This window comes from Ursus americanus, chromosome 3, assembly GCF_024610735.1.
Source record: "Ursus americanus isolate L20-20 chromosome 3, mUrsAme1.1.p, whole genome shotgun sequence".
NCBI classification, from domain to species: Eukaryota; Metazoa; Chordata; class Mammalia; order Carnivora; family Ursidae; genus Ursus; species Ursus americanus.
In genome coordinates this window covers 16,083,425-16,097,325 of record NC_142129.1, presented here as the reverse complement: position 1 = coordinate 16,097,325, position 13,901 = coordinate 16,083,425, and the positions used below count along the sequence as shown (strand labels likewise).

At 40.6% G+C, this 13,901-nt stretch overlaps 1 protein-coding gene across 2 annotated transcripts in view; it reads right to left on the bottom strand.

Moving 5' to 3' along the window:
• Positions 1–13,901, bottom strand: part of DGKI (diacylglycerol kinase iota) — a 422,277-nt gene that overhangs the window by 84,280 nt on the left and 324,096 nt on the right. For both annotated transcript variants that reach the window (XM_087860802.1, XM_045792572.2), the window contains one exon: positions 1,920–1,989. In XM_087860802.1, the coding sequence (XP_087716928.1) occupies positions 1,920–1,989 (70 nt within the window). The remainder of the gene's footprint in view (positions 1–1,919; positions 1,990–13,901) is intronic.

Genomic DNA, 13,901 nt, shown 5'->3' with positions numbered 1-13,901 from the left:
CCCTAACTGAATCTTATTTGTCTCTTAAGGACCAACTTAAATGCTGCCTCTTCTGAGAAACATTCCTCTGTCCCATCCTCCCAACTTCACACAGAATTCACAGCTCCTACCTTTATGCATAGTCACATTTTGTTTATACTTCTTGTAGAAACTATCTTCATAAATAGCTAGGAGACAGAGATATCTGCCTCTTTAAAGGTCTGTGTTTCAGTTACTCTTGTATGTCTCCAGACATTAGCACAGGACCTTAAACAGACTTGGGACTCAGTATGTATTTATTAAGTAAATAAAGTTGGGGAGGGGAACCCCGTAGGTAGCCAGACATCTCAAGGAGGTGATTCTCATTTTGGGGGAAAAAAAAAAAAGCTTGAAGATGCAGAGCCAGGGACCACATCTGGTTTTGAAGGATTCATTTCACTTCAAGACTGAGTCCCTAAGCCATGTCTAAAGGAAGCCAAAACAGTAAAATAATTATTTAAGCATTCCTAAGAGAGACTGGGCTGCATCTGTGGTTTGGGGGGAAAAAATTGGAAACTTCGGGTTTGTAGACACTATTCTGATTATTCTTAATACTCAAAAGAATTATGTTCCTCCACACTAAATCTATCTAACAGAGCCCAAATATTATAGATTTTCTACAAAGTACATAGTCCTAGAGGGAATAACTCAAAATGCAAATAATCATTCAAAAATCATAAATATTTAATGAGTAGCTTCTCTCCAAAGGAAATGAGCTGAGAAACAAGACAATCACAGTCCCTGCCCCCCTAAAAGCAACAGGGAATAAAATCTATCTGAGAAGGACTTATTCTACTTTAGTTCTTTTTAACCATAAGCGTGATCACCTTTTAAAGGTTTTTATATCTATGGAATACAACTAACTTCACACTTGTAATTTTATCTACGAATGTATATAGAACAGACTGTATATAGAACAATTCATATACATTTCTAAAATTTTCTCAAATATTAGTTGTTTCCCGTGAATTCAGGAAAAAACACATGACTCTGCTCCTCATTATGAGGGAATAAAGCAGCCAGAGGAAAGCAGTGTAAATTATCTTCAGAGGTAGGTGACGAGCTAATAATGAAAACCTAGGTCATGATTCACGTGGGCTAGATCTGTTATAAATACAAGTGTTCACCTTCATAGTACTGTTCACACATTCACACATCCTGTCACACTCTCGTCCACATTTATATCCTCTCAGACACAACCCCAGATCAACCAAAGAAATGTTTACAGTAAAAACCACGTGTCCACACAGACAAGAGAGACACCGGGTAGTCGACACACCAGGCAGTAGATAAGGAGATGTATTGTTACGTGATAGAAAAACTGGGTTAGACAGCATCTAGGGAGTGAGGGATGCTTGCCATGGAAAATGAACCCACCAACCAATCAGAAAATATCTGAAATATTACGCATTCAATAGGTCATGGTCAGCAGAGCAGATGTGAATGCAACTGAAAATTTCTACATTTTTGTAAAAATGTATACTTGTACTGAAATGATGGCTAATGGAAATATACGAAAGTTCCACAATAAGCAAAAGACAGAGAAATTAGTGCCCATCTCCTGTGTATTGTGTCCATCTACTGGCCTGAATTTCAGATAAGCCCTAAACATGTTTCAGGAAAAGGTAGGGGGCACAGAAAGGGCAATGTCAGCTTGGGCAATTTGATGCTGAGAAGTTCAGCCCAAGTTAACCAACTTTCTCTGGGAAAAACGACTTCAGGAAAGTGTTGCAACATCAGTGAGTGCACATAGTTCGATGTGCAAATACCAGTCACACAGCCGCATGAAGGGTTTCTGAATAATCCCTTGGAAAACCAGGGTCCACTCCACTCCATCCATCAGTGCCCTGTCCTGCTGCTTCCGCAATCCCCACCACTCCATGAAATAGAGAAACACTCACCATCTAGAAAGCACCACCGTGGGGAGAGTCTCTGAGCTGAGAGCGCCCTGGGAAAGGAGGTTTCATGGTCCTGGAAAGAGACACATACATGCTTCTGACTCCATGTGGATGACCTGAGGAATTTGACCTCAGTGTACCCTATCGATTACTTCTAAGGGTGAGCATCCTTTCCTAAACCAGCACTGGTTAAGAGGCCAAATCATATTTTTACCAGAAAGAGAGGCTGTGCTTTGAAATAAACTACTTCACATAGAACCTTCTAAAACAACTCCCACATAAAATTCCCAGGAAGTTTTCAACTATTCTATTAAGTGTTCATAAATGATATCACTGGGCACATTTACCTCATTGAGGGACTTCCTTTGCTTTTGTGAAGCTGAGGAACTAGGGGCAGATGGCTGTCATTTACACTTTGGTTCCCCACATAGGTAGAAGGCACTAGCACAAAAGGGAGGAGTTGAGCCTCATCTACTGGCCGGAATGGACTCGCAGCATCTAAGAAACATCCACATGCAGTGTCAAATCCCGTTAACTAGAGTAGCGTCTGTTATAAAGGGCAATTTGTCTGCAGGAAAGCAAAGAAAATCAACATCATACGTGGAGGTCATCATTACCTCAACCTTATCCACCGAACCTGACTGCAGAGCAGCGGGCGAGGCAGAAGAACGTTCTGCTAGGCTGGCGGATGACAAAGTCGTCTGTCCAACACGGACTCAGCCAGAGATGTGCTCATCCACCGTAGCGTTCTCTAGCCTTCTAGCTTCTAAGATGCCTGATCCTCCCTCCCTCTCATGTGTGATCTCATGGCCATCTGCTAGCCTCCATCGTCTCTCCTCTAGCCTAAAAAGGTTTCTTTCCTGTTCAAAGCTAACCACTTCATCTAGTCTCCAGATTAGCCTCTCCTTTCCTTTCAAACCTTATTTCTGTACTCTTCCTGAAATCCTCTCCCTTACCCAGAAATTCATGAATTGTTCTGCTTTCCACGGTTCCCCCTCTCCTAAACAAATTCCTCTCGGGCTGATCTTGTTACATTTTTCTGAAAATTAATCTCTCCTTCCTTTCCCTGCCAAGCTCCTGAAGCATGCCTTTAGTATCTCCTGCCTCTAACTACCCCTTAACCAACTTGGCCCGACTTCCAGAAAGCTGGCTTCTGATGTATCATTCTTCAAAAGCTGTCCTTCCAAGAGATGGCCAGGACTAGCATCCTTCCTGATTTGATATTACTACCATTCCCGAGCTTTCCAGAAGTGTCTGAAGCTTTTATTTCTTACAAGGCATTAAGGCCACATCACAGGAGAACAGATCAGGGAACTGGCAGATTGAAAGCAGAGGGATTATCTCTTTGTAATTCCAAACTTCTGAAAACTAAAAATCTCCCCTCAGAGAAACTCTGTCCATGATCATTTAAAAATAAAAAGCACATTCTAGTTTACAACACATGACTTGGAGCATTCTAGCCCTGGCTTATAATGAAATTGAAATCGTTGACGGAAATAGGACAAATGAGGAGGGAGTCTAGGTCTCTGTGGGGAAGGCAGTGGGAGTTTGACCCATATTAGGAATTTGAGATGTCCGAATACAGGGAGCGTCCCTGGAGTGATCCGGGAGTGGATGATCTGTGTGTGTGTGTACAGGAGGGGAAAGAAGGAAATCGGACTAACACAGGACAAACAATAAGAGAACTAATCAGAGGTTGCATTGACTTCTTTGGGGTTTTGATCAACACACCCTGAAGCTTCACTTGCTCCTCAGACAAAGCCTATGTTTAGATCACTGGTTCTCAAAACGTGAACTGTGGGACAGCAGTATCAGCTGGGAACTTGGTAGACACACAGATTCCCAGGCGCCACCCCAAGCTTATAGAAACCCTGGGAGTGGAACCCAATAATCATTCCGGTGAAAGTGATGTATGTTAGAGGTTTAAAAGCATGGATCTAACAAAAGGGATCCATTTTATTATTAGAAACCTTGACTATATGAAATTTTCAATATGAATGGATTCTGCAAGTTAAATAATTGATAGAGAAAAAACTGGTCTCAGGTCTCGCACCAAAATTTTATATTTATATGTATAGAATTGCTATAACTATATATCTCTATGGATATATACGTAGCTATGGACACAGAGATATTTCTCTCTTCTGAACTGGCTTTGCCACCCTGCTGGTCGCACTAAATGAAATTGTGACACGTGCTCAGTACCTATTTGTATGAAAGTTATGTTTAACATTTTGAGAAATACATTTTGACACATGATATATTGTTTTAAAGAAACTTAAGGTTCTTGCTATATTTTTATAAAACATGTAAGGTCACCAACATGTCAGTTTAGTGTCAAGTGTAATAAGTCAGGAAACTTAAATAAGATGTGAAATATTCAATGCCAACTATGAAAGCTACTAAGTAAAAATAGTAAACAACAACATGGCCGTCTTCTCTAGAAATAAACATGGCTCAGACACCAAGGAGAGTTTCCAAAATCTGATGTCAAATGTGCTACAGAGAGCACCACACACAAAAAACTAAATTTCCCTAGGTAAAAATCTACTCTGAAAGAACACAGAAATGCTTAATTTATCATTTTCAAAACCTAAAAATTAATAATGTTATTGCTGGAGTATTCAAATTGGAGAATATTGGAAATTATTTCATTTAATAAAATGCAGATTGAAAAAAATAAATAAAATGCAGATTGATATACTGCCCCAGCCACGTGACTAGCTTGCCACAGGCTGGCAATGGAATACTGGCGTAACTGTATATATTTCTATGTATGAGCGTCTGTGTGTCAGCAGAGTTTTGTGCAGTGCCTAACTATTCATTTTGTATATTTTCTATTCATTTATCTTCTCTACACCTTAATTCACAGGCATTTGCTACAACTCAACTTCCTTAAAGAGGTTTTATTTAAAGAGAATGTTACCAGTTTGCTCTGTGAAAACACCAGCTGCGAAAGAATAGAGATCTTTGAAACACTTCAAATAGGTTCAAGGGGATCCTTAAGTAAGTTCAGCAAGCCTTAAGTCCCTGAAATTTTATACTAAATTCGGTGTGCCTATGTGGAGGTGCATTTTTCACTGCTTTCTATAGATTTCAAAGTGATCTGGATCCCAAGAAGCTCACGAGAAAAATGTCATGGAAAAATAATTGGACACTTTCCTGGTCACCTGCAGATTAACCTGGCATCTTAGGGGGTGCTTACAAATGCACAGGGAAAGCCCCTCACTTCTCTGACGTAGCTCCCTCAACTAGGTTTGCATCCTCTCCCTCCTTTTACGGAGCTCCTTCGGCCCTGTTCATAAAACATTGTCAGCTCTTAAAAAGAGTTATTAATATAATGAAGTCCCATTTGAAAAGGCATTCGAGGGGTGCCTGTGTGGCTCAGTCAGTTAGGCATCTGTCTTCAGCTCAGGTCATGATCTTGGGGTTCTGGGATGAAGTCCTGCATTGGGCTCCCCGCTTAGAGGGGAGTCTGTTTCTTCCTCTCCCCCTGCCCCTCTCCCTACCTGTGCTCTCTCACTCAAATAAATAAGACTTTTTAAAAAGGCATTTTAATTCCAAAGTAAAAATGCAATTATTACCTACCCCAATCTGGGAAGGATTTATAACGCAATGCCATTAAACTACTTATTTCAAAATTTTACGTATCAAAAAGATACATAAAAACAGTCAAGTCTCAACAAAAATTTCCCCTTGGATCTAATCTAGCCCACACATTTATATGCAGAGGAAAGGATCTTGCTTACATTAGGACCTTAAAAGTTGGAGATCAGCTCAAATCAGTGTTAAAATGATGTTTCAGTGCAGCAGATGGACGAAATGTAAAACATATCCACAAAATATACCAACAATCTATAAAATAAGACACAGAGAAACCCAGCTAATCAGCACAGCTGGGTGCTAGGACGACCTCTAAAAGATCCAAGGGAGAACAGGAGGTAAAGAGCAGGCGAGGGATGGGAAATCTGGTGGTGGTTGAGGCTGTTGTATTTCGCTTGAGTTGAAAAACGGAGCCCAAACTGCTTTTAATGAGAAAGTCTGCTTTGGAAAACTGATTTTGTGTGTGTGTTCCAATACAAGTTTATTTGTGGACACTGAAATATAATTTCATATAATTTATATGAATTATAAAATATTCTTTTGGGTTTTTTGAAGCATTTGAGTACCTGAAAAGCATTCTTAGTTCACAGGCTGTGCAAAAGATAAAATGGGCAGCGGACTAGATTTGGCACTTAAGGTATAGTTTTTCAGACCTGTGGTTTTTATCATTACAAGTTGGCTTGTTTTGTGATCATATTGCATTTAGTTTAATAGAAATTGTGTTCCCCAACAGGTCCATTTTTAAAAAGTCTGACCTTATGAATTGTCATGTCATTGCTGCCCCATCAGTGGATGCTATGCTTAAAAATTTTGTAAGTGAGACTCAGGAAGGAGATAAACTTCAGCTAAGAAAATCCCTTAAGCTGAATCTAGTCCATATCGTACTAGGAATTTTTCACTGGTAACCCTTGAGTCACGAAACCCCCAAAACAGCAGTAGATAATCACACTATAAATTCTTACTATCTAAAAGTTAAGTCAAATGGCATAGGGGTGGGTTGGAAAACTCGTATTCTTGTAGGAGGACATCATCAGACCAAGAAATGAGATGACAAGAGTGTCTCTGTCCTGGAGGTGTTTAGGAAAGGCCGCTCTACGGATGAGAAGGAGTAAGAGTGCAGTCGATGGTACGTGATCCAGCCTCAAGTAGCAAGCCCAGAGGCAGCGGGATCCTGGTGGCCGAGAGCACCCCAGGCTACATAAGTAATGCTGCGGCAGCTGGACTTTCTTTCTTTTTTTTTTTTTTACCTAAAACAATTCTGACCTTAAATCATCTTTGGGGGTCATGGAACATAGGCCACATTTCAGAGCGGATCACTGAGATGGTGCTACACCAGCACAAAGCTATTTTATCCATAAATGTCTCTGGGCTCAGAATCTGGATTTCGGAGAAAAGAAATGGGACAGGTATGTACGCACGGACACCAAAAGGAAATACATCAAACCAAGGCTGAACTCATGCCGTTATTGGTTTGGTGCTTGCTCCCAACACCTCTACCAGACGCTAGATAGCTGCCTTAAATACAGGGTACTGTCTTCAAGGCTGAGTGTCTTCTGTCACCAACAGCAATCTTTTTTCAGAACACTGCACTTTACTGTCCCCTCCCCCATTCAATAATATTCCCCACCCAATAGTAACTGTGCTTGATATTCGCTTAGCTTCACCCAAATTGCTATCTTTCCTTTTGCTGATTTGGATTGTCAGGTGTTACACAGCTACACATTACTCTTATGCCTTTGACACAGTTATAGTCAGTCTTTTCAATTCAGATTGAGTGGAGCTAATGAAGTGCAAGGCATGTGATGTGAGAGTCACAAAGAAGAACAAAGCATGGGCCGTGTCTGCACTGAGAACCGCAGGGGTGCCCTCCAGTTACCTTCTCACCCCAATTTCTGGAGTCGCTATCTGTCCGATTTACCAGATTTCAACATTTCTTTTTTTTCCCCCAAGAGATGGCTCTTTTAATTATGATTTTATTTCCGAGCTATTGTCAAAAGCTACTGGTTTTGGGAAAAGGATCTTGAGTGGGCTGCCCAAAGATCTGGAGCCTGGTAAGGAAAACAGCAGAAGATTTAATAGCTGGGAAAGCACACGGAAGGGTCAGCTCACATTTAGGAAGGCCCTTTCCTTTCCAGTCTGAAATGTGGGGCTAGCAATCTTTGGTCTGGGCCAGCGATGTTCAGGTAGCCCTGACGCTGATGCAGAGCTAAGAGGTGCCGACAGGCACAGTCCTGAATCCTACGGTCCTGAATCCTACGGTCCTGAATCCTACGGTCCACAAAGGCCAGTGGCCACAATGTCAAGCAGAGCAGCAGGTTGTTGACTCTTGCCCTCCTTCGTCCCCTCCTGCTACTCCAAGTGTTCCCCCTACAGCCCAGACTCATCTCCACTGTCTGGCAATAAAGGATATGGAACAATAATCTCAACAACTGTCAACTACTTGGGGAATAACAGGTGGTGACGGGTAAACTTTCCTTCCTTTCTCTCCTTTTATAGCATGCTCCTTTTTTACTTCTGAGAATTTTCCATAAACAGAACTCTATTTCTGTATTCCTTAGTGGTTCTTTATTAAATAAAATTTAGACCACCAGTCTTTTTATGTTATTGCATCCACTTAATATTCGACGTTGGGAAAGATATCCCCTTGAAGCATATGTATGGGAGAGATTATGATCAAAATTCACGGAACCATCCTGCTTGGTTTTAGGGTTACCTGGCCACCACCACAAAGTTCAATTAGGAATGTTAGGTCAATGTCTTATTTGGTAGGTTGATTTGAAGCCATATTCTTATGGTATATTCATTCTGTCATTGAGAAAGCTGCGTATTCTAGCCCCATCTACCTCCCCTCCATCTATCCCCACTATTCTTCTTGAACTTCTTCTCCAGCACCTAAAAGTGAGCCATAAATGAAAAGCAGAGGCTTTGGGAATTTAAGTAAACTCTCACAAGTATCCAGCCATTTAGTGGTGTAATCACAATTCAAATGCAGGCCTCTTTTACTTCAGAGGTTATGATCTTATATACTCAGTTTTATAGATTCTTGAGGAATTAGAATTAGTGGGGGGTTTTGAAGGATGGGTGGAATTTGTGTGGATCAAGTTGGACAGAAGTTATTGTTTGACTCAGCTCAAGCAAAAACATGAAGAAAGCAAAAGCCAGGATAATCTTAATGGTTATGAAAACCTTCCTTTGACTCTGGCATTCAACATATTTCATAGTTTCAACTTTCCTTAACCATCAAGCTAATCTTCCATACTTCTTATCAGAGTTCACAGCCTGGTAAATCAGAATTTTTCCTCTCTCAAATTCTCCAGTCGCATTGCTTGCACATTTTCCCCTCCCATGATCCCATCTGCTTGAGAATCCCACAGGAATGTGGCAATCAATGAAAATAATAGTGAACCACAATTCACAGTGCAGAAACTGAAACAAGATTCGTGTAAATTCTAGTTATATAAGTTTAAGATAACTTTGCTGTGTTACATGGTTACAATTCTCAACTCCATACAAGTGACCAAGTTGTTTAGCATGTGGTGTGATTATTACTTCTGTTACAGCTTTACTTTTGAATATGCGCAACTATGCTTACTAAAACTTTGTTTAGAAAAACAATGGCAAAAACTTCATATAACTTAAATGTCTATCCAGAGAGACAGGGTTAAATATATACCATGGAGTAGAACGGTAGTTTTAAAAAACTGAGTTACAGCTTCATTTATTAGCAAAACATAATCTTTATAGCATAATACTGTTACAAATAAGTTGTGGTATAATATATATAGTGAGTGTGCAAAGAATGCAAATCCATTTTTATTAAAAAGAAAAAAAAACAAATGTGTATCCGTGTATGTCTATGTGTATAACTTTGTATAGATTTGCAGAAAGGTACCAAAAGGTACACAGTAGAATGGTGTCATCCTAAGGTCTACTTTGAATGGGGAGTTAAAAACCAGAGAAGTCTAGAATTATACACAATCGGAAAATTAAAATAAGCCAAGATTATAAAACCCAGCACACTTCACAACACAAGTAGCTAATGAAAGCCAAGAGAAGTACCTTGAAGACCTTGATATCAAACACAAACGCATAAGTGGATGGGTCAAAATTGGAACAGGAATAAAGAAAAGAGTATTGAAAAAGATTTCGCAGTAACTCAAAGCCATAAACTTCCTTATGCACTGACTAATGATGACCACAGAGGTGACTGAGTGACCAATATTCATGTACTTCGTACATCTTGTCTACCTATGCCCCTTTCTTGCATACTCAAGAAAAGAAGATCATCAAAATACCAGTGACAGTGATGTCAGTAGAGAGGTACTACTGAATTTGAAATAATTTTGTTTTAAATAACTGGCATTGCTAACACATTGGGGGTGATGTACTTCCCATCAGGGAAGCAGCAGACTGTCTCCTCACACTGGGTCTGGCACGCAGGTCGGGTAGGCGACCCGGCATTAAGAGATACTGATTCAGAGGCGGCGGGAGGGTCATGAACAGTGCACTGCGGACTATGAATCAGACTGAGGCTGAAAAGGGGAAATGAGAAAAAGAAAACAGCCGCTCACAGGAGGGTGAGTACTGGCCCCAAGGGTAGACCTCAGCTTCGCAGACCTGCCAGGGTGAACACGGCAACATCCATGTCACTAAGCGTGACTGGCTGGAAGTATGTTTGCTTTGAGAATGCTGCACATTAAAATAAATGTAAAGAGACTTAATTTCTGATGGAACCAAAAATAAGCCGAGAAATAGGCACCTTTGAAAAGCGATCTGACCATGTAGATACTTAAGAAATGCATTTGCGTGAGTGCAGCGGGAATTCACGTAAGTAACGGAGCTGCGCCGCTAACGAGGCCACTGATGCTTTCGGTGCTAATTTAGGGCTTTGAGTCCCCTCGGTCCTCTCAGATTACATATTCAAATCTACAATCCGCCAAAGAGGTAAGATACTTGCTCATTTTGTGATCTGTTATTTTTCTTCATATAAACGGTGTGATTTAGTTGAATACATTCTACAACGTAGGCAGAATCACATAACCTTGGACATACCGGGCTCCTTTCCATTTTAACTGTAATAATCACGCAAAACTGCATGCTCCTTAAATGAATAATATTAACAAATTCATTTCAAAAATCCCTGGTATGTGAATTTTTTCACTCTATGCTAATGGAAAATCAGTTTCTTATGCTAAAAATAACAGCCACATGCACAAAAGCAAACCTGTTTTTCTCATATATATTTTTAAAAGTCAACTGGCATCAATTATATGTAATTGATAAGGAAATTATCTGAACCATGATTTGGCACGCGTATGCCAAACTTGCCCTTAATTTACATTCAATTACTCATAGCTGATGCACACATAATTTCATGAAAGGACAGCAGCCCCATTACACACTCCAGTAGGTAATTCAATTAAGCAGTATTCACCTAGCGTGTAACTATACCATCACTGTGAATGAAATTTTTCTCTTTCATAAAACGGAGGGAAGGTGTAAAAGGCAAAGAGGCAAAACGGAAGTCCCTTTGGATTGAAAATCCCTGCTTCATTCAATAATGTCCAGTCAATAACCACTTTACTTTTAAATCGATCTCTTGTTTACCTACTCACATTTCTCATCTGCCTGCCCGACCCGTCTATTCAATTTTTTTCCTTTCCATTCATCACCAAGTTGTATAAACATCTCTCTTTATCCTTGGCGAACAGATCCACCAGGGATGGGTAGAAATGATGTGTTTGCGCCTCTCTGTCCAACGATAAGCCCCCTTAACAGACTTGCTACTATTATTTTGATCTTTCAAAACTCTTTCTCCTCAAACCTATTTTACTACCCATAACTCTTGCGACAGCTGAATACAGAACTGGGAGGCCATTCCCAAAAGCAGCTTTGAAAAATGAAGAAATAATGACAGTGTAGAAGAAGATGAAAATGAGGGGTAGTATAACATTTTTAAGAGCCCTTTTGTGTGAGAAAGTCCTCTATCAACAACTATTCGTGTGTGTCTGTGTGTCTGTGTTATTAGCAGCGATGCCTTCACTTGCAACAGACCTGGCCCCAGGCGAGTCTTATTTTAATTCCTCCTTTGATCCATTTCTGACAGCTTTGATGGAGCCCAAAGGAACAACACTCTACTAAGTTCCCAGCCAACCCCTGTCCTTCTCTGAGACAAGATAAATTGATTCCCAGGACGACTCCCTTAAACGTGTTTCAACCCATCCATTCAAAGACTTCTAAGATCCAGAAAACAAATTAAGGAGAAAGAGGCTACAGAGAAAGGACAGAGATGAATAAGGGTAGTCAATATGAAGAGAAGAGAAATAGATCAAGTATTTATGAGCAAATGCTGTTTGCCCAGGACAGCGCTCTGATGGAATATATAGAGCTATCTCCCAGGAGATCAGGGCGTTATGTCAAGTGGGAAAAGGGATCAGAGGATGAACAAATTGATACAGACTCAGATCTGACCAGGAGTTTTTTCTCATGGAAGTGAAAGACATTTCTAAAGGATGAAAGAACTTTTTGAAAATGGTGTATCTATTTTGAAATAGCCCAGCCATTCTAGTGTTAGTTTTAAGTAAATTAGTTCTTAAAGAAGAATCACCTGGATAGATTTCTTTTTTTACAGCTACCATTGAATCCTATTGTAGTTTTTTAAAAGCTCAAATTGTTAGCTCATGATATTCTGGAAAGCGTCCCCCTGTGTGCCAACTACGTCAGTCCTTCACGGAGCAAACACTACACAGGGGAAATAGGGTGTCTACAAAAAACCCCTACCTGCTCCTAGTTCCAATGTCCCTTCTTCTCTGTTATTCTCCTCTGCCCTAGCCTCAGATGCCTCTGTTTCCCTGCACTATTTTTTCTCATCCTGCTCTTTCCTCTTTTTCTCTCCTCACTGAGGACTTACATCTGCCCTTGGTCCCCAGTAATGTCTTGAGAGCCATCAGAATGACTCAGGGGTTCACAAGGCTCTCACAATTGACACTAGGGGGGCTCCTTGCAGTGGGGGGCTGACCTATGCATTCTAAGATGCTTAGCAGCAGCGCTGGCCTCTACCTGGCAGGTTCCAGGAGCACTACCGCTTCTCATTGTGACTTACAAAAATGTCCAAATGCCAAATGTCCTACATAAAGGAGCAAAATCTCCCCCTTTTGAGAATCAATAGAGCAGTTGTGTCTGCGTCTACTCCTTAATTTAACTACTTGGGGTTAAAAAGGGAAATAATGAAGACCAGAGAGGGAACAGGGAAGGAATTATCTCATCGTAGATGGCTTCAAGAAGCATTTCTATCAAGTAGGTGGGCAGAGTCCAATTTCTCTCTGACTTCTACCTTATCTGTCAAGACCAGGAATATCCTGAATCCACCAGCACAGTGCATTTTGCATGTCTAACTTATCAGCTACAGGTTACAAGAGATGCCATTAAGATGGAGGGGTCTTTGTATTTTGACCTCAGAGATAAGTGTAGGCAGAAGTTTTCAGCAGGCTATAAATACCCAACACTTCTTGTATAACCCATAATGCCTTGTTAGGTTAATACAATGTGCCATTTTTGAGCCTTAGTGCTTTGTTGGCAATTCACTAAGATTTGGGAAAGGAAGAAACCAAAGCAATGACATGCTTAAATGACTAGGAACTGCCATATGGCGGGCTCACTAATAAGGTGACTTGGGCACTCATACACCTTTCTAAATGCTGGTTTTCTCTTGAGATTTTCCTGGCCTTAGAAACAGTCAGCTAAAATGCCAGCTGCCAATTAACGAGCTGATAGGAATTTCTCAACTTTTTTTCCCTTAACTTACTGGTATTTATTCATTCCAACACAATTAATTCTCCAAGCTTATTTTGTGTTACCTCATACACAGGAAAGTCCATTTAAATGCATTTAAGGCATTTTGTGGTCCATGTTTCTGATAGGTCTTTCTCTTACATCGCCCCCAAGCCCCCCACACCAAGACAAACTAGAGAGTCTGATATTATCGGTTTCTGCATTAGGAAACACAGATTTAATATTAAATTTCCTGTCAGTTGGTTTGGCCACCTTCTTTGTAAAGCTAATAGCACCTCTGTGCCATGGTTTTTCTATGCACTCTCAGAATACTATAGAATTCAATCTACTTCTTCTCAGCGTCTCCATAGCGCTGACACATTTCACTGCTTCCTGCTCTGAAACACATTTCACTCTTGGCTTTCATGATACGACCTTCTCCTTGATTTCCAGTTTTCCTGCTGCTCATCTCAGTTTCCACGACCCTTCTTGACTGATGGTTCTCTTAAACTTGTGCTCTTCTTGACCCATTAGTACACATAGATACGGCATTGAGCCTTCTTCTTTATCTAAACTCTCCCTGGGTGACCGCCTCCAGCCTTATAGTTTTAA